The 21218-nt window shown below is 44.3% G+C and overlaps 1 protein-coding gene across 9 annotated transcripts in view; it reads left to right on the plus strand.

Moving 5' to 3' along the window:
• Nucleotides 1-4785: 4785 nt before the first annotated feature.
• Nucleotides 4786-21218, plus strand: part of GRIA4 (glutamate ionotropic receptor AMPA type subunit 4) — a 366881-nt gene continuing 350448 nt past the window's right edge. For 3 of the 9 annotated variants that reach the window (XR_008320488.1, XM_053313247.1, XM_053313246.1), the window contains exons 1-2: nucleotides 4788-5497; nucleotides 6693-6851. Coding sequence is in view for 6 of the 9 variants with exons in the window: in XM_053313247.1 (XP_053169222.1) it covers nucleotides 5410-5497; nucleotides 6693-6851 (247 nt within the window). In the remaining 3 variants the exon portion in view is untranslated. Of the gene's footprint in view, nucleotides 5498-6692; nucleotides 6852-21218 lie in introns of all 9 variants that reach the window. The other 6 variants (XR_008320486.1, XR_008320487.1, XM_053313243.1 and 3 more) reach the window with 3 other exon arrangements.

The following is a 21218-nucleotide window of genomic DNA, read 5'->3' on the forward strand; positions in this document are numbered from 1 at the left end:
TTCCTGCACATCCCTATGTACTACTAAGAAAAGAGAGATTTATCTTATGGACTATGGACCCCAACCTGTGGCCAGTGCTCAAATTGTGGCGGGTAAGGATAGATCTCTTAATGAAAGCGACAAGCCACCCCTTCTGACTCCCCTCAGTTTCTGCCAAACCATGGCATCCGTGGAACCTCCTAAAAAAACCAGTAGCAACGGAGGCTTTCACAAAAGATAAAGTTGGAAATATGCCTGGTGGAGCTGAACCACCTGATGGGGTTGACTCCACTGAAGGATCAAGTTCACAGTTTGAGGGTATTGTTCAATACCCTCAGTTCTTCAATACCCTCTTCAGACATCCCCCCCCCAACAAAAAAAAGATGTTGTACACGCTCTGCCTCAGCACTGACAGACTGATAAGCCTCATGCATCCACTCTCTCCATGCTGCTTATTGTGTTTGTCTGAAAAGGCAAACACCATAAGCATGATGGTAGTTGCTTCTGTGATTGGAAGGTTGGGGCACCCCAACCTTCCAGTTATGGAAGCAACTGCCATCATGCTTACCATGTTTGGCAGACGAATGTGGTCAGCGTGGAGAGTGTGAGGCTTCTCAGTACATCAGTTCCAGGGTGGGTCTTGATGGCACACTCTTGGGATGCTGTACATGAGTACAGAGGGCCCCCCCCCCACCTTTCACATGTCTAAATAGGGCTCTGGAACGGTGATCCCAGTAACAGGGATCCTCAAATGTTGTTGACTACTACTCCCAGCATCCCCAGTTGCAGTGGCCTTTGATTGGGGATTATGGGAGTTGTAGTCAACAACATCTGGGAATCCCTCTTACAGGGAACACTGCGCTGGGCCCAGCATTATCCCTGAATGCCCAGGTGACATCAGAGGTGCCTTGCCTTCTCCCAGCTCCAACTGGTACATCAACTGCGACTTTATCTGGGGGGGGGGGAACCCTGTTAATCATCTATTGGTTGTTATTTGCTTCCTGTTGTTTATCCTTGTTTGTTTATCCTGGTTTGTTTTTACTGTGGTGTTGGTTTATTTTATTTATTTATTTATTTGATTTGTATACCGCCCTTCCAAAACGGCTCAGGGTGTTTTACAATTAAAATACACCACTAAAACAGTAAAGAGCTAAAACACATTTTTAAAAAACAATATAACAATTAACAATTTTAAAACATTTTAAAACAACAATTAAACAATTACAGTGATTAAAAAACCCGAAATTGGGTTTTCAATTTTAAAATAAACCAGAAATTTAAAACCCCAGAATGCTTTATTTGACAGTATGTTTTGGTTATATTTTCTTGTGATGTTGCCACTTTTCTTAGAATCAGAATCTTTTCTTAGAATCAGAATCTTTAATGTTATGGCCACAAGCCAAAATAAGCCATTTTTCTTAGCCACCTTGCGATACTCTTGCAACAACAATGAAGGATATTTTTTATAATGCTTTTCAACAAAAGTTCCCAAAGCGGTGTACATAGAGAAATAAAAATAAAAAAAGATTGCACCTAAAAAGTGTGGTGGTTTTTTGTTTTTTGTTTTAAATCTAAATGAAGAAATAATGGTCGGGGGCAATGAGTCTTATATGAGCATTGCATGGGATACGAATCTGGCTGCAGGAAAACCAACAGTGAAGGAGAGTACTCAGTTACATAACTGGAAGTGTCTCTCTGCAATCTGGAGTCATTTCATCTTGAATATGGCCGAGCCAACTCTTTCTCAAATCTCTCTTCATAGGTTTCCTTAATCTGTGGAAGTTCTTACGTTGAACACTACAGATGACATATGCACCAGTTCATGCTGTGGAGGGGAGACAACAAACACCATTTGCATTTCTGTAAATTTTCTTGAACTTGACTCTTTAAAAGCTTCTCCCATGAACTGAAACTATTTCAATGAGTCATGTGCAGGGATGTGCAAGAAACATTTGGGCATCACATTAGAGAGGTGCTGAAACGATTTGGGTTGTCGCAGCCTAAACGTTTCCGCAGGGGACAAGTGGTCGCTTAAAGGAGCAGGTACACAGGTCCTTACCTGCTCCTCTGACATGAACCATGAACCCCACTGCCGTTCTGGTTGCAGTGCTCTGCTGCTCAAAAGGCGATGTGCGGCTGCTTCCCTGTTTCCAGCAGCCTATGTGCGGCTTCAGCACACACACACAGCATCCGTGCATGCTCCAATTGCGAGGTCAGCAACATCATGTGCCATGTGCATGCCGACGCCATGCACAGACAGCTGGGAACAGCCATGCACGGCCTTTTGAGCAGTACAGCGCTGTAGCCGGAACAGCAGTGGTGCGGCAGAGGAGCAGGTAAGGACCTGCATACCTGCTCCTTAAAGCTACCACTCTCCATCCCCTGGCCCCCCACCTGCTATAACCGCCCTTCCCTACACATCCCTATTCATGGCTGAAGTCAAATTTGAACCATGAACTTACTGGCTCCTAACTCACCCGACACAGCACTATGCTACATGCTTCTCATGGTCCTGGATCACCCAAGAATGTTCAGTTTAGCTTGGCTCAGCATCCATAGATAACACATGCGCGTTGGTGAGGGTTGGGGGGATGCCAAGCTCTGTCTCAACCTTTGTGCGTATTTGAACTGGGTCCCCCATGTGGCTGGTGCTCTACCCAGGACTTCTGCAGCGTTCCTGGTCATGTGTGCAGAGCAGAGCAGAGCCCTCCAAGGTGTCATCTGTACATATGGGGTTTCTGTTCAGGAATTCAAAAGAGGTAGAGCTGGGCCATTAAGGTTACTAACCTTGACTGAAGCTATTCTTGGAGATGTTTTCCCCACAATAACTTTTCAATATTTATCACAATATGAGGCCATTAAAATCTCTAGCACTGCTTTCAGTAATCGCCTGGAGATTGACACCCAACCACTCATGTGTGTTCAATGAGTAGGGTTGCCAGGTCTGATTGAAACTCTTCCACCACCACCACAACGCCACTGCCAATATTACAGCAACGAGTGATTCAAATTCCCAAGATTGCTTTCAGAAGTTACCTGGGGACTAATGCCAAGTCTGGAAGACTCCCCAGGCCAATCCTGGAGAGCGGACGACCCTGTAATATCACCCGGTATTACCTCACATCACTTCAGACACAGTGCTTTTCAGTGACATGCATCCGCATGCTATTAAAAATTATTATTAAAATGTGTATAAACTGCTTTCCGACACAAACGTTCTCGTTCCCCACACCAAGGGGCTCACAATCTTAACACATTCACACACAAAGGAGGCACCAGTAACAGTTGCAGGAGAGATGCTGTGCTGGGTTCTGCAGGGACAGTTGCTCTCCTCCCAAATACAAAACACGTCACTTTACAAGGTGCTTCCTATCCAGTTGGTTGTGCCGTCAAGTCGGTGTTGATTCCTGGAGACCACAGAGCCATGTGGTTTTCTTGGTAGAATACAGGAGGAGTTGACCATTGCCTTCTTCCCACGCAGTATGAGATGATGATGCCTTTCAGCACCTTCCTATATCGCTGCTTCCTGAGAAAGTCGTTTCCCATATTCTGGGAAACACACCAATGGGGATGCGAACCAACAGCCTCCTGCTCTCTAGGCAGGTTGCTTCCCCGCTGCGCCGTTAGGCGGCTCTCTTATCCAGTAGGGGTATTCAATTGTCAGAAGTCAAATGGTGGAGCTTCTGCCCCACAGTTTATTGAGGTCATCTGTAGAGCTCCTCCTCAAGCTGCCACCAGAGGTGGACCTAGGTAATTGTGAAGCCTGGACCAAAGGCCTCTGGAGGCCACCACCACCACCCCGCTGCCCCACTGCAAGTTAAGCATCATCCCCCTACACACACACACACTCACACACAGTGTCACATGCAGTATTTTTAACATGCGGGTTCATGAGGGCACAAACAGCAATTGAACTCACCAGAATGCAAGAATACAAAACAGGTATATTTACACAAAAGTGAATTAGCAGAAACATTTCAACATGCAACTCAACATATTCCCATCTCACATATTTCTTTCCCCCACTCCCTGCTCTGTCTCTAAAGAAGAGGTTATGCTCCCCGGTGCAGGTCACAATCATGCTGGGCCACCTAGTGCAGGCATGTGGCACAATGACCACACCACCCGGGACAGGCTAAAGAGGATTTGGGGGCCCCCAGGGGGTGTGGAGGCCCTGGACTTCAGCCCGGAAGTCCAGGGCTGAGAGTGCCTCTGGCATGATCGCACCAGCTCCTCCGGTGGCTACCTGGTGGCCAGGCCTTCTCTACTGCTGCCCCTGAGTTTAGGGATGCATTTGCTGCGAGAAGAAGAAACAGGACATCTTCGGTGGCCTTTAGGAAGGCTTTCAAAGCCACACCTGTTCCTTCCACTAGGCCTTGGGTGGATTTTAATTGTGGCAAGGGTTTAATTGTTTCCGCTGCTTTAATGGCTTTTAGTTGTTCAGTGTGTTGCTGTGTTTCTTGTTTTAACCCTTGTTTGCCAACCACCAGGAGAGCGGAGGAGGGGGAAGGACAGACATGTACCCAATAGAGAGGAATACAAGTGTGGCGGCGGAGAGGCATTCAGCGGTCAGAGACCAAGCCTCTCGCGGGCTGACAGGTGGGATGAACCCGGCTCCCCTCCTAACGCCCCGTGTGTGCGGGCGAGCGAAGATGCGCCCGGCCGCGAGAGGCCACCTGAGCGTGTCAGGAGGAGCCCCCGCCAGCCGCGGCCCCTCTCGGATGTCGGGACTTGATGCCCCCGCTCCCTCCCTCCCTCCCGCGCTTTCCATGGGTCTCCTTCCTTTGTGTTTTGTTAACTGAAGGGTCCAAGGCGCTGTGTGGGGAGCAGAGAGATGCCGCCGTGGTGTGTGGCGGTGTGTGTTTGTGTGTCTGCTGAGGGGCGCCCGGGCGGGAAGGAAGGAGGGAGAGTGGGAGGGCAGCGGCGGTTGGAGCAGGCAGGAAGGCGGGAGGAATAGCGCATGTCTTCATTGCCGAGCGCAGCCACTCGCCTCCTCGCTCCCCAGCACCACCACCAAACTCTCCACCATCTTTTGCATGTGAAACATTTGCAGCCGGACAGAAACCTCTGCCAGGGCTATGGAGACTGCGGGAAAAATCCGCCTCAGCACGATGGCTTGCTGAGGGGAAGAAGGAAGGCGGGAGGGGGAAAGAAAGACACGGCAGATACCCGAGGAACGCCAGAAGAGAGGGGGAGAAAGAGAAGGGAGGGGGAGGCAAACAACCCACCCTCTTCTCTTTTCTTCCCTGCCCCATTTTAATTTTTTTTCCTCCCCCCCCTTTCCTCAATTTGGTGTCCAGTCCCCCCTTCCTTCCTTCCTCCCCTCCCTCCCTCCCCACCACCACCACCACGTCCTCAATGCCTCTCTGAACAACATCTAGGGAGAGAGCGTGAGGAGGCGACCCGGGGAGGCAAAAGAGAAAGAAGAAGATGAGGATTATTTGCAGACAGCTTGTCTTGTTGTTTTCTGGCTTTTGGGGACTCGCAATGGGCGCTTTTCCTAGCAGCGTGCAAATAGGTAAGCGCTGCATTGGGCTGGCGGGGCGGAGGGGGTGGTGAGGAAGAGGAGAGGGAGGGCGAGTGGGGCAGAAAGAGTGGAAGGGGGCAGAGGAGGGAGAGGGGGGGAGGTCAACGCTGGGACACCGAAATGGAGGGCAGAGGGGGCAGAGAGTGTCCAAATACCCCCTTCCCCATCCTCATGTGTACGTGTGTAGGCAGGGCTTGGGGATGTCTGTGTGTGGGGCGGGGGGGAGGCTGACCCGACCATTCCCCTAATCGCCCGCCAGACGGGGAGGTTTATGTGCATGTCCTGTCTAGGCAAACTTCAGCACCTGGCTGGCTTCCCCCTTTGAATTGCAGCCCTTTTCTTTCTCCAGGAGGCTTTAGCATAGCCTGCACGTTGCAGTCGTCTCTTTACCACGGGGCGGGGGGATTGCTTGCTGCTGCTGCCGCCCCTCCTGCTGCTCTGGTGCTTTTCCTGCCACTACTTTGAAACTCGGGCATTTTTCGTGTCCATGTCCGCCCTTGCATCTGCCTGCTCCATGCCTCCCCTCTGCCCCTTCCCTGCTGCCTTCTGCTTCTCCCTCTTTGGATGGGACGCAGCTCTTGAATCCCTTCCAGCTCCATCACTGCATCATTTCTCATGCACTCCTAAAGATGCCGCTAATAAGGCTGAGCAGCTCCCTGCCTGCCCACAGGCTGCGGAGGGACAAAGTTCATTGTGCTCCTCTTAGGTACAGATGATTCTTGCTGTATCCCTGTGTGCAGAAGCCTAAATGGAGGGTGTCTGTCTGTCTGTCTGTCTGGTGATATCTATACCATGCCTCTATGTCCCTGTGTATGTTCCCGCAGAACCACCGTCCACTTAAATCAGCCTGCCACTTAATACCAGGAAGGGCCAGTTTAGCAATGTGTTCCATTTAAGCAAAGATAGAGGCTCAGTGGTTTCAAATGTCGCTCTCATCACAGCAGATCTGACTATTCAAGATATGGAAAAGCAGAAGCAGGACAGCCCTCTTTTTGTACACACACACACACAAACACAAAAGCAGAAACTGGGATTCTAAAAGTCTCATGAGTTCCATATGTTCATGGACATGAACATGTATTTGGTATTAAGAGGACTTAAAGAAGCTGTTTGCACTACAGTGGCTGGCACAGAAATAATTAATTATGACACTCTTTCTTCTTTACTATCATTTATTTATTGGTAGGTGGCCTCTTCATCAGAAACACAGATCAGGAATATACTGCTTTTCGATTAGCAATTTTTCTTCACAACACCAGCCCCAACGCATCTGAAGCACCTTTTAATTTGGTTCCTCATGTAGACAACATTGAGACAGCAAACAGCTTTGCTGTAACAAATGCCTGTAAGTAAAAATGTTATTTATCTAAAGTTGTGATCAGATGACAGTGAAATTATGATGGGAATGCATAATTAGATTCCTTAGGATATCCTCTTTAATTTTTAAGTTCCCATGTCCTGTATGTATTGAAAACCTAGTTAGTTTCTATCTTTGGTGAAATCCCTTAGGCTGCATTGTACTGACTAACTGGATATGGCATTTACTTTCGTGTTATTACTGTAGTTTCTTGCTTTCTGGTTTCTATGGTGATGCATTTTGTAGTTGTAAAAAAACAAAATATGAATGTCTTGATCAATTTAGCAACCCCCACAGTCTCTCTGTATGCCAGCAGGGTATGGCGTGCCTTGTCTGTGTTTGTAAACCTGCCCCCCCCCCCCACTATTTGCAATCACAAGTGCTTTCTAATGGCAAAGCAGAAAGGAGGCTGTGAAAGAAGTTGGTGTGCAGGGTAATATATTGGAATGGCTTGACACTGCAGTTGATCTGGTGATGTCACTTGAGGCTGCCCTGCTCCTATATTCTGGGTTGTAAATGTCTCTTATCATCTCGTAATGCATACATCCTGTGGATATGTCTCCATGCATCCATACATTGGTGCCAAGTCAAGTTAGTGTCTGATCTACGTGACTGCACACACCACCCCAACTGGAACTATGCCCCCATGCATACGCACTAGTGCGTGTGCGTTCACATTTTTTAAAAAAAGGATACTCTTTGCAAATGTGATACAGATTTTTTTTTTTAAAGGATACAGCTGAGGAGCTCTGTTTGCAACATCTCAACTTGCCAAAACACTGAGTAAGTCTCACATGAACTTGAGAGGAGAAAGGCACATAATTCTTATATGTTTCCATAAATCCAGGCTCAGCAGATTTAGAGTGCTTCTGGCATTGCAGAGTTGCCTATTACAGTGAAATCCTAATTCCTTTTACAGTTGCTTCCACATTATGAAAAAAAAAATTCAAGTTTTAATTCCCACTAAATTGCTTTTTTTTTTTTAAATTGGTTCCCCACCCCCACTCAGACAAGGGTTTCCAAAGACAATTGCTTTCAGAGTTGTAGAAGATTTTACAGGTGTTGTACCTTTAAAACACGCTGGTTTTCCTTTTCAACTAAGCTTTCTCACATTCAAAACTAACACGCTGTTTTACATGTGAACATCAGAATGCACCTGATTTTCATAAGCTTATTTCAAAAGAGAACCTGTAGGGAACCATCAAGTCGAACTGGAGTGATTCTCTAAGTTTTACATGACCTTGCCATCTTGTTTAACAACGAAAGCTTTAGAATTCACAAAGTATGCTCTCCTCCCAAGACATTCTATGCAAATGATTTATGCTGCTTAAGTCTGAAGTCATATGCTTTATATTGGTGGCACAGAAGGAAGGAGATTGCAAATGTGCCTTTAAAAGGAGACAATCTGAAAAGGTATGCCTCACTGACAAGTGTTGCAGTCTCCTGAAGCCTTTGCAGCCATTGGATGTGGATTTCACAATTGGAGTTGACATGCTGCATGTTTACGGTTTTGGGATGTTTTCACCCAAAGTGTCTCAGAATCTTACTTTTTATCTTGTCCTCCTACATCATTTTTACTTAGGGTATCAGATATTTTGTATAAGATAGCATTAGAGCAATCATTGACTTTTTTTTTTTAGCAGTTCTAATACATATGTGGAAGGGTGCTTTGAAAACAGCAAGTGGAGCTCTCTGGATTCTAATATTATATACCAGTAACTTCCTGTGATGTAGGCTAAGCTCTTAGTTGATACTTTTTCTTTTTCTTGCCTTTCATATATTTGGGTTCTGTTTTCTCCATCTTTTATAAATAGTGTTGTGTTTCCAACCAGTTTTAACAGTCCTGTAGGTGGCAAATTGTGTCACATATAGTGGAATCTTGAGGGGAGAAATATCACAGATATGCACATAATTTAAATGCTCTCTTGGAGCATACACTTGGAGCATACTTCCAGTTATATTAATGCATTTTTTTAAATCTCAAAGTTGTTCACTTTGGTCATGATCCAGCCCAAGTTAATTCCCATTTATTTCAGCATGTCCTTAACTCTCGCATTCAAACTGATGAGACTTAAAAGTTCTTAATTTTGTCTGAATTGTGCCCATTATGCATAGTTATTCTTGTTTCGTATGCATATGTTTCTTGAGGGTTTTTATTGGGGGTGTGTGTGTGAGGTTAAATATTTCAGTCCTGGAGAATATTGTTTTTAAAAATGATCTCTACTAATGAAGCATGGGCAAACTGACTGACAAATGAATGAACATATCGCATGTCCCTTAAGCAACACATGAGCAGAATCCTGCAAAAATCAATTGTCTGATAGCTGGAGGACATTGGTTTCCATGTGATTGCATTTGCTGGGTTGACAGAGGCTTCCAAAGCACAGATGTGTGAGATGTTCTAACCTAATTAAAGATCTTTATGAAAAAATGCAGTAACTATTATTGTGGCAAAATAATCCATCTGACTATGTATTAAACATAATTTTGGAGTGGCTGTGGCGGGAAGAGAGGGAGAGGGGAAATTGCTTAGAGCTCAAGTGTGTATGTGTCCCAAAATGATACTGTACAAAAGCCTTTCAGCTACTGGACAGAAATGAATATTCATGTGAGGTCAAGCATAAAGATCTAAGATGTGATCTGTTTGCTTTATTTTCATTTTCATTTCGCTGCAGAGGTTACTTTTTGAAGCCGCAGTGACTGGACCATTTTGGAGATTAGGGACACTAAACAAGGAGCCTAAAAGATTTGTGTCTAAATATGAACTAGCACTGTCAGGAATGATACAACAGAAACATGGAATCATTTGGATCCCCCCTCCTTTTTTTCCCTTACTAGTAGACTAGATTGATAAATTGGCTCCTTTTCTTGTGCTGTGATATTTGATTAGGAACACTTATAGACTTTAATTTATTCTCTTGTGTTTGGCTTTATATAAACCTTACGATAGTTTCTATTTGTTTTGCTTTTTTACAGGCCCCCAAACCCTAATTCTTTCCCCTAAAAGCTAGGTATCCATAAGGAAAAACAGGTCATTTTAACATATAGATTCTGTTGTGGTTCAATAAAGCTGACATGATTTATGTAACTTGGGTTCTCATTTCCTCCTGTTATATGTTGGATTTCCCCCTCCTTTGCTCTTGCACTGCATACTTCCTTGCATGTTTTTAAAAAAGTGTGTCTATTGAAAAGGGCTGAAGTTTATTGCTAAATATGGATTGTGTTGTTATAGTATTATAAAACTGTAAATCTATAACATAGTACAAGGCTTCTATAGCTGCTGTTATATTGTTTGCAGAAATGTTTATTTTTGATTACAGCTTCGAACCTCCAACTTGTGTTTGCAATTTAATGCCTAGATTTTTGTACGAAAGAACATATTTGCTTTTCTTTGTGTTAGAAAGAAACAGGGTTTGTTTTTAACTGGAAAATGGACTTTATAGTGCTTTGATGCACCTCTGTATATAATGCAAAGTACTTTTTCCTTTTTTCCTGATTATTTGAAGATTTCTTTTGAAACTGGACAATTAGTGAAGGTGTACAGGTGTGGCAAAACATTGATCTCCAAATGTATCTATTTCTTTTGTTACCGTCTCAGATATTCGGCTAAAACTTGCCTGATGAAGACAGAAGCTTGCAGTTACCATAGAAGACAATACAGAATGAGAAAGAATAAATCTAGAATTGTACTGTCAACTCCCCCCTCCCCACCTTAGAACCTGATAATTTCTTCTCTAGGTTCACGTTTAGCCACATTTAAGTCAGCAGAAATTGACAGGGAGCATCCTGTGGGCTTACACACTCCTCCCTCTTTGTTTTATCTTCTTGTGTAGAAATTACCCCCTCTTCAGTTTGGAAGATAACTATATTTAGCACTATATCTGCACCAAAGTTTTCATCGGTGATAGCACCAGACCGCAGTTTGCAAATTTGTTTCTGACCACGGTTTCAATGTATGGTTTGGTGCTTACTGTCATTGGTGAAAATGTTGGTACAGATGTAATGCTAACCATACTAATCTCCAAATCTGAAAGATCATGGAGGAGAACCCACATAAGAGACGGGAGAGGCAAGGAGTTTGAGAGCCCATGGGGCACTCTTAATTGCGACATCTTGATTTGGCAATTGGGCAGCATTACATTGTACTCAGACATTGGTTTCAGTGAAATGGATTGCCTCTTTTAGCATTTTATGAACTAACAAGCAGTGCACTGATTTCTTCAGTGCACCAGTGTGGAATTCCACAGTCTGATGTTTTGCTGGCATTGCAAGGACATGGTATTGCTGACAGATGCTCTGATAGAAATGTTTAAGGTCACTGGCTGATATCTAGCACAGCCTTCCAGTAGTACACCAGGAAGATGTGCCTGTGCATGGGAGAAATGCTAGCTGTGCTAGAGCCATGCTACCTTGGGTGCGCACAGTAGGGGGGAGTGAATTTTGATGATTCACTCTGACTCCAGAAGTGCCTTGTCTCATGCAAAAATATGTCCCTGGGGGTTGCAGAACCCTCAGTGGCAATTTTTTCTCAGATGACACGGCATTTCTGAAGCCAGAGAATTTTTTTTTTTAAAGAAAAATTCCCCTCTCCTGTGTGCTTGAGACTGCATGATTGGAGTGGTAGTGGGGAAGCTCTCCCTTGTATTTTCCTGGTATGCTACCAGAAGGTTGTGCTGTGTACATTAGGACTTCTTCAGACATTACTTGTATACCTAAACATGAAATGTGTAATTGTGACAAACAAGTGTTTGGAAACATGGGTAGCATACAGGAACACTTGTCAGGAAGATGTGTTTGACTGAGTTTCTCTGGCAAGCATGTCTTTGGTGGCAAGCCTGGCTTTGTGTTGCATAATGTGTGAATGTCCCTCATTGATTTGTTTCAACTTTAATGCCTTATGGACCTGGCTTTATCATCTGGGTGATTCAGGTAATGCTTCACTATTTTAAAACAATCAACAAACTGGCAACATTTCCAGCTTTTTAATGGTGGTTAAATTTGCATATGCTAATTTACATTGGTTTTATTCAGAACTTGATTTGGAATATGAGAGTTTGGAATATTATTTGGAACATTTGGAATATGAGAGTTTGTAGTACAATATCTGCTTATTCTCGAGTTGTTGCAACTCTGAAACTTCAGAGAAATCATTTGAGGATTATATGCCTACAGATCAGTGTCATTCCTGTGATAGAAAGCTGAGTCTCTTTATAGAACTCTGTGTGTGTGTGTACACATGCATGTCTGTGCACGTATGTGTATCCTCACATGCATGAATAAGAGAAAGGACTATTTACAGGGTCTCTCAAAACAGTTAACTGTAATTTAGGGCTGTGGTGGCCCTAAAGTAGAGCTTGGACAGTGCTTTTTTTTTTTTGGTCTCTTCTCACTTCTCTAATTTGAATGGAAAATCTACAAATGGTTGAAAAATGCATTCCATTTGAACAGCCTTAGAGACAGTATAGTTTAGTAATCTTATGTATGATTGCAAATTTAATCCTGAAATCTCAGATGGTCTTGAATCTTACAGCTGATGCCTTCAAAAGAGCCCTCTAGTGCTTGTTTTCATTTTACAAGATCCCTTGTTAGTTTAATTTTTAAAAGCTGGGTTTCTAATGTCAAGGAATTATGCACTCTGATAGGCCCTGCATTGTTGTAGTTAACCTACAACATCTAAAAACGGTCATCGTTAACTATACCAAGCTAGATGAAATGTCAATATACCTTCCAACTTGCCTCTCCTTTCTACTAATGCTGCGTTTATGTTTATATATGCAAGATATTTAAACCCAAAGGATTAACATGTGATTTAATAATCAATTGTTCTTTCTAGATAATAGAGTGATAAGTTTGTATGGGACTGAATACTAAACTACCTTGTAAAGCATCTTTTTATCACTCAATACACTGATTTTATGTGTTTAATTTCGAGCTGTCTGTGTAATTTGTTTGTTTTTATTAGTTTTACTATATTGCACATATTTGAATTATGTTAGTTGCTTTGAGCTCCCTTTCTGATGAAAAGAGGAATATAAATTTAAATAATGAATGAAGAAATGAGTAATATGTAGATAAATTACATCCTAACAAAGTGCACATGTAAGAAGGCTCTGCTTGGATGCACTGAGAGCCCTTGTGGTAGTCCTCACCTGCACTGTTCCACAAGTTGCTAACATGTCAGTGCTGATCATGCTCTGGAAGTGTTCTGCAAAATCGGAAACACATTGCTGACCCTCAATACAAGCTGTGCTTGAAAGTGGAGTAGGAGCAGTGCTTGGAAGTGTTTGTTGTGGGGAGTAACTGTGTGCACCCAGGAGGATTTGGGGAGTTGTTGGAGGGCTCCTGTGCATCCCCAGAGAGCCTGAGTTCATTAGGATGCTCAGTTCATTAGGATGCACAGTTCATTAGGATGTCAACCAGTGTTAGATTGAACTATGGACAGGACAGATGACGGTTCCTGGCCACAACCTAGCATTCAGAAAACTTCTCTTTTTAGATAAAGAATTGTATGCTCACTCCTACTTACACAAATAAGTTTACAACTAGTATAAATATTGACTAATGAAGCACCTGTATAACATCTGTGTTAGTGCGAAAAGATCGCACAGTCGAGCTAAAAGATATGGGTTGCAGAATTGTGTTATAGCGCTCATGTGCAAAAGTTCCCTTTAAATCAAATGAGGCATGCTGTAGGTTGCGCAACTGTTGTGCAAGTGCAAGCATGCTTGCAATTGTGCAACACTAGTCTGGAATACAAGGTCCAGACTTAGCGCAAGTAGCTAGTGCAACAGCTTTGCTAGCACAATGCCTTTCTGCAAGAACTTTGTTAGTCAGGATGGCACCCACTGATTCAGATGGGTGACTAGACAGAACAGTATATTTTAACATTGCACTTTCGTTAGACACACTTGTTTATTCCTTGATTACTTCACACTTTTCTTGTGAAATCCCATGAATGGTGAATCCTGTGTGAGTGGCTGGAATACTTAAAGTTTAAGTGCCCCAGCCACTTGCACCACCTTTTAAAGCCTCTTCACATGCCAACCAGTGTTCTCTCTAATTTTTTTCATCTGTATGCGGAATGAATTTTGTTCTGGGTGGCAGTATCAAGGTAGTGTGTGCACACCTGCATTCAGAGTTGTGCCTTCCTGATTCAACCTGAGTGGGGTCTAAAATTAACTAAAGGACATCAAAAAATCTGTGAGTGGGTGCACGTGCGTACATCTTAGAGGGAACACTGCTGCCAACTGGAAAGCAGAGAGAGTGGTCATTAAATCTCCACTCTCCCTGCTTCCCAGCTGTAGGTAGGCTTTAAGAGGTGGTGCTAGTGGCAGGTACCTCTCCCACTGCCTCTTTAAACATCAGAATGCTTAAAGAGGTGGCAAGAAATTCACTTGTACCACTTCTTAAAGTCTCACCACTACCCAACTTAAGAGGTGGTACGAGTGGATGGGTGCCTTTCACGCTGCCTCTTTCAGGATCTTGAGGCTTAAAGAGGCATCTGGCCACTCACACACCACCTCTTAAATCCTCCCCATGCATCAGTTTGGAAACAGGGAGAGTGGCCGTTTAATAGCTACTCTCACCTCATCCAAGCTGGTGCGTGGGGAGGCTTTAAGAGGCAGCATAAGTTGCTGCAAATTTAGTTATCTCAGGGGGTAGAAAACCACAAATAAGCAAAACTAACCCCCGTGATAATTAAATCGGTATGCAGACAAGTGGTCTGCAAATAAGCAAAACCACGAACACAGAACCTGTGGTGTTTGAGGGCCTCTCATACTGCCAGATCATTGGGTAAGAACAAGTTTTGTTTGCACTCTATTGATTAGAGAAGGTAGCCAAATTAATGGAGGGCATTATATTGCATTCTTAGCTTTGATGCAAGCTATTTTTGGTGCTGGGAAGGGAGGTAGGGCCTTGGCTTAACCTGTATGCAGACAGGATTATCATGCCTGCTGCTTTCTACTTGCATTGTTTGGAGCAATGCAATCCTTGCTCCAAATCTTGGGTTTTTTTTTGCAAACTTTGGTTAGAATGGCTTCTGCAAGGGAAAGTCTTGCCTTACTAAACTTTTGGAGTTCTTTGAGAGTGTCAACAGGCATGTGGATAAAGGTGATCCAGTTGACATAATAGGACTTCCAAAGTGCTTTTGATAAAGTTCTTCACCAAAGGCTCTTGAGTAAACTTAGCAGTCATGGAATAAGGGGACTTGTTCATGTGTGGACCGGTAACTGGTTGAAGAACAGGAAACAGAGAGTAGGAATAAATGGACAGTTTTCACAATGGAGGTAGGTAGGTAGGTAGGTAGGTAGGTAGGTAGGTAGGTAGGAAGTGGGGTCCCCGAGGGATCAGTACTGAGAATAGTACTCTTTAACTTGTTCATAAATGATCTAGAAGTTGGGGTGACAATCAAAGTGGCCAGATTTGCAGATGACACTAAACTATTTAGGGTAGTGAAATTCACAACAAATTGTGAGGAGCTCCAAAAAGATCTTTCCAAACTGGGAGACTGGACGACAAACTGGCAAATGCGGTTCAATGTAAGCAAGTGTAAAGTGATGCACATTGGGTCAAAAAACACCAACTTCACATATACACTGATGACTGACCAGCGACTGACCAGGAGAGAGATCTTGGGGTCGTGATGGACAGAGCATTGAAAGTGTCATCTCAGTGTGCGGCAGCTGTAAAAAAATCTAATTCCATGCTAGGAATCATTAGGAAGGGGATTGAAAATAAAACTGCTAATATTATAACGCCCTTATACAAATCTATGGTGTGGCCACATCTGGAGTACTGCATACAGCTTTGGTCACCGTATCTTAAGAAGGATATTGTAGAACTGGAAAATGTGCAGAAAAGGGCAACCAAAATGATCAGGGGCCTGGAGCACCTTCCTTATGAGGCTAAGCTACAGCATCTGGGACTCTTTACCTTGGAAAAGAGGTGACTAAGGGGAGACATGATCAAGGTGTATAAAATGCATGGAGTGGAGAAGGTGGACAGAGAGAAATATTTCTCCCTTTCTCACAACACTAGAACCAGGGGTCACTCCATGAAACTGAAGGTCGGGAAATTTAGGACTAACAAGAGGAAGTACTTTTTCACACAGCACATAATTAATCTATGGAATTCTTTGCCATGGGATGTGGTGATGGCCACCAGCTTGGATGGCTTTACAAAGGGCTTAGAAAGATTCACGGTGGACAGGTCTATCAATGGCTCCTATTCTGGTGGTTGTGGGCCATCTCCCGCCTCAGAGGGACGATGCCTCTCAATACCAGTTGCAGGGGAGCAGCAGCAGGAGAGAGGGCATGCACATACCTCTTGCCTGTGGGTTCCCCAGAGGCATCTGGTGGGCCACTGTGTGAAACAGGATGCTGGACTAGATGGGCCTTATGCCTGATCCTGCTGGGCTGTTCTTATGTTCTTAATAAGTCAGGATCATCTGGTTTGGATGTCACGAAAGATCCTGGTTTGTTCTAACCCAGGTTTGGAAGTATATATCCTGTCTTGGTTCTGGTGAGGCAAGGGAAAGCAAAGCAAAGGTGAGGCAGGGCTGCTCCGCAGGACCTTGGAGAGGTCCAGGGGAGCAAATAGATATGACAGCAGTCAGAAGCAGACTGAATGTTTAAGTACCTCTGAGCCCAGACTACCCCTCTTAGGCTCCATGTCCATGACTGAAGAGTGGAATCCTTAAAGGGGCACCCTCTGGCATTGTGGCTTCTTCCCCTTTGGTTTTGGAGGTGTCCTTTCTGGGGATGCCATTTGCTTGTGTGTGTGTGTGTGTGTGTGTGTGTGAAAGAGAGAGGGGGGGGCGGGGATCCACTCCACTTCTGGGGAATTTCAAAGTCAGTGAGGTGGTTCCCACGATCAGTGGAAGCTGCCTGGGGAGGGTTAGCATGGAGAGTGGGCTTAGCCTGCTGTCCTTGCACACAAGCAGACAGTCTGCTCTGGGCGGTCGAAGCGGCTGCCCACACAACTGCCAGCTCCGTTATCCCTGAGCTGGAGAGACTGCTTTTAAGCCTCCCAGTCGGGGGGTCTACTCATGAGTTGCTGTGGTGTGGAGCTGCGCTGCAGCAACTAACGATCATAGAGCCCAGGTTAGTGGAGCGCTCACTCTGCTAACCTGGGCTTAGGGGAGGGTTGCTTTAGCCAGTGACCCGCTTGAGAGCAACCTGGTTTGGCTGCGAGCCCAGTGGTTCTCACGGTCGCCAGAAAGTGGGCTAGGCTCCCTCAGCCTGCTTTTTGGTGATCGTGAGAATCGCCTCAGTGACTGAGCAGTGTGGGCTGCAGGCATAAATGTATTTTACAGGGTCCCTGTTTAGCCCTAGGTGGGTTGGGCAGCCTCCTGGAGCTGGGCACTCCTCCTCTGGCTGTAATGGCACTGGCATGCAGATATCCAGGGGAGTAATAGTGTGACAGAGGCTGGCTCTATAGTTGGCTTGCATTCCAGGGGTGTTGCTCCAGGTCCCAAGGGAAGTTCCTCAGAGGACTCCAGTTCCGGGGCTTTCTAAGTTTCTGGTCTGGTCCAGAAACTGGATTGAGGGCTGGGGCTATCTTTCTTCCTGAGCATCTGATTCAGAGTTGCAGCTATGCGGCTGTGAGAGACTGGGCCATGAAAAGCAAAGCAGTTGAGTGCATGTGCTCAAAGTTGGGGAACAGTGTGAGAAACCAGGACTCAATCCTGACTGGGTCCATAGATGCATCCAAAGTGTCCTGGAGTTCACAGGACAGCTACTGAAGTATATAGAAATCCACTGTTTTGTTATTTCTCTGTCCATCAGCAGTTGATGCTATTGTCTTATTATTCTGCATTACATGGAACGTTCGGACAATTGCCCAGATTTGCTCTATGACTGATATGGTTAAGCAGGATTAAGCTCCTCTGGGAGGTTGTAGAAGCTATTTCCAAGCTTACAAAGAAAAAAAATGCATAGGTATCTGTCAGGGGTTCTGCAGGATAGGAGATTGAGAGGCTGTTCTCACGCGCAGGGAAACTGGGCTAAGGAAACCCAGCCTGGTTTCCCCTACATGTAAGAACTTCTGGGAGCCACTTGGCTTCCAGCAGCTCAGCAGTGGCAAGCCCGCCTCTGGAGCCTATCTTCAAAACAAGGTTAAGGGAGCAAGTGGTCCCTTAATCTCATTTTTTGGATTATCTTCCAGCCTTGACTGGGAGTGCGATCTCTGCGCCCAGACCAACAGCCCGGATTTTTTGCAGGGAGGTAAGCATTTCAAGGCTGCCTCCCTGCTCACCCTTGAGCCCTTTCTCACCTATTATGAGAAAGGGCTCAGTGTTAGGTAACAGTCTGGGACCCTTCAAACTGTGAGACTCTAACAAATTCATAGGACCTTCCCAGACTATAATTCATGGGATATTTTGGAGGAAACCACAACAAAACTGGCATAAAATAAGACTTCATGCCGCTGGCATTCTGTGCTGATTAGCTCAAAAATAAAGGTAAAACAAGTAAAAACTCCATACCAGTTAAAGTTAAAACTTCATACCAGTTTATCAAACTCAGTATGAAACAAACACTATGTTATTAAATCTTAGGTGATACAATCAAAAATATTCCTAGAAGTCAGCTGCACAGGCAGTTGAAAAGTATTTCTTTGCTGTATTTTGGGCGCCTATGTGAGTGTTTTCAAACATCTTTTCCCATTTTCCCAGTGCAACCCCACTTTATTTCAGCGGCACTTGTGCTAGAGTAGTGCTCAGTATAATGTGCCTACTTGTCACAATGTAAGTTGTTCAGTTTTGGGAGCTTTAAAGTCACTTATTGCTCTTCGTAAAGCATTTAGTGCATTTTTGTCTAATTGTGTCATCTTAGAAGTGTCAGTTCCCTGGAGCAGATTTATTTTTCTTTGTATTTTCCTTCCATAAGTTTTCTGTTTCCAGGTATAGGAACTTTTTTTTTTTTTTAAGCTACATAATCTGGCAGATTTGAAACAATTGAATGAATGAATGAACAAATAATTAATATGCACTTCAATGAAAACTTCGGATGAAATATGCTACCTACATACTCTAGAATAATTCTTGAATAGAATAGGTTTTGTTAGGGCTGTACCTGAGAATATGTTATGAGTCACAGCATTTACCTTTTAATCTGTGATGGAGTTGCTGAATGTTAGCTGTTAAACAGCTTGCTTTAAACAATGAGTTTAAAGGATGTTATTTCTTTAAAATGTGCTTTCAGTCGGAGGACATTTCAGTTTCAGGCACACTGGTGCATCATACCCAAGGCCTGCAAACCAGATGGGGTTGCTGATCAACACTGGCCCATATATCAGATTTGAGAAATTAGGTCAGTACGGTTGAGGCAGTGCAATGCAAGAGGTGGTTCTACAAAATCATGTACCTATTCTGTTACAAATGCTGCTTTCTATACTTTTGTATTCATGGTATATTTCACAAAACAGCTCTTTATGAAGCTGCTCTGTGGCTGCACCCTTGGCTCTGTAGCATAGAGAAACAATTTGCTCTTTTGCTTCTGCAGTCCATTAGGCTAGATGCTCTTTTCCATTTAGTAAACTAGATATAGAGCCTGTTCACATGACTGGAGGCTGGGGGGCGGGTGACAGGGTGGGGGGGGGAGAAGGCTGCCCTGAACTTACTTTCCCCCCAGATGATCTCCTTGCCCTACCCAGCGCCTCCTTGCTGCACGGCTCAGCCGCGCACCCAAGCACCACTCTCAGGAGCCACATGGCTTTCTAGAGGCCATTGCTGAGAAGCACAGTGCTTTGGGGGTTTCCCACATCAGACAGACCACCTGAGGAGACACAGTCCCTGCAGCTGGGTTAAAGGCTGTACCACAAAGTAAGCCCATTCATACAAATGCTGCTGGAAGTGCAACTCCAAGCAGTGTGGATCTTCGGACCGGCTTCCGGATACCCCACAATGCACCATGCTACGAGCATGATGCATTGGGGGATATCCCCATGAGATGGGCCCTCTAGGCTCTCTAGAGGAGTGAGTTGGACCAATCTATGCAGATGTTGAGCCTGTACAGAAGCATCACATATAGATGAAATAATTAGTTTACACACACGATCCTGGTGCTGGGGCTAAGGGCGCACTCACACCCTTAACCTTGGCTAAAGACTGGGCTTAAAAGTGGGGTTAGGTGGGTGGGCAGCGCCAGGATCCGCGCAGATCCTGGTACTGTACATGAGCAGCTTAACCCAGGCTGGGCTGCCCTAGCCTGGGTTAGGCTGCTCTTGAGAACGGTCTTATAGTCATTTTTATACTGGAGCAGACAGGACTCAAAGTATAATCCTTGTTTTTGCTGTTTGATAAAAGGAAGTCAGTATGTTTGTAAGTTTGACCCAAACATTTGAATCAGCTATTTTTCTCTTCCATTTGATTCCCCTGCAAGTACAGGATTGCATGAAGAGATCTCAGTGTGATGTCACTGTAAATACAAGTGCCAAAGCCTAACCTTTCCTATATTTGTCCTGCTGTAAACTGTGGAGAAACTGGCTGAGGCCTGAGATGATAAATGGAGAGCCATACATAATAGGAGTCAGGCACTAGATGACAGGTCCCAGAGTCAAAGGCACAGTCTATAGTGCCTAGAATAGTTCCCAGGAAGCACAGACATTGCCCTGACAGGAGCCAATGCTGAACTGGACTCTTAAGTTCCAGATCAGCAGAGGTGTATCTAGGGAAAATAGCGCCTAGGGCAAGCAGTGAAATTACGCCCCTTGTCCAAACATCTGACACCCATCTTTCAGATAACATTACTATAATATCAGCTGAAAAATATAAGTCAAGCTCATTAATCTTTTAAAATTTCAAAAACTATTTTACAGTAGACGTGGCCAGACCAAAAAATGCTGGAAAACTACAAATTTCAGTATGCTGGGGCTCATGAAATACCCAAATACTATGTGGAGGTGTGCTTGGAAAACTAAACAGAAGTGCCTGTCTAATTCTCTACTATGCATCTACTAGCATCACTGTTACATAAGTTTTAAAAATGAATGGAGAATTTGACTTTTCCCAGATACTCTGAAAATAATTAAAGGATATGCAGAGTAAACTGTGTCACTGCCTGGAATATATTCTAGTATTTCAGAAAGACAGTTAAAATGAGAGAAAGAGACCAAGAAACTCCCAGTGGGCCTTAATACTAAGGATTTCACACTGATTCAAAGACAAAATCACCATTAATAACCATATTTTTAAAACACCACATTTAACTCACTTATCATAAGAAGCAAAGTAAGAGGAAATGAATACTATCCTAGCTCATAAGCTTCAGCTCAGTATTCACAAGCCCTGATTCTCTGGGTATAAACTCTATAGAAAGGACAGGGAGGGGCGCCTTGGAGGAGGGGTAGCACTGT

This window comes from Hemicordylus capensis, chromosome 3 (assembly GCF_027244095.1).
Source record: "Hemicordylus capensis ecotype Gifberg chromosome 3, rHemCap1.1.pri, whole genome shotgun sequence".
In the NCBI taxonomy this organism is placed as follows: domain Eukaryota; kingdom Metazoa; phylum Chordata; class Lepidosauria; order Squamata; family Cordylidae; genus Hemicordylus; species Hemicordylus capensis.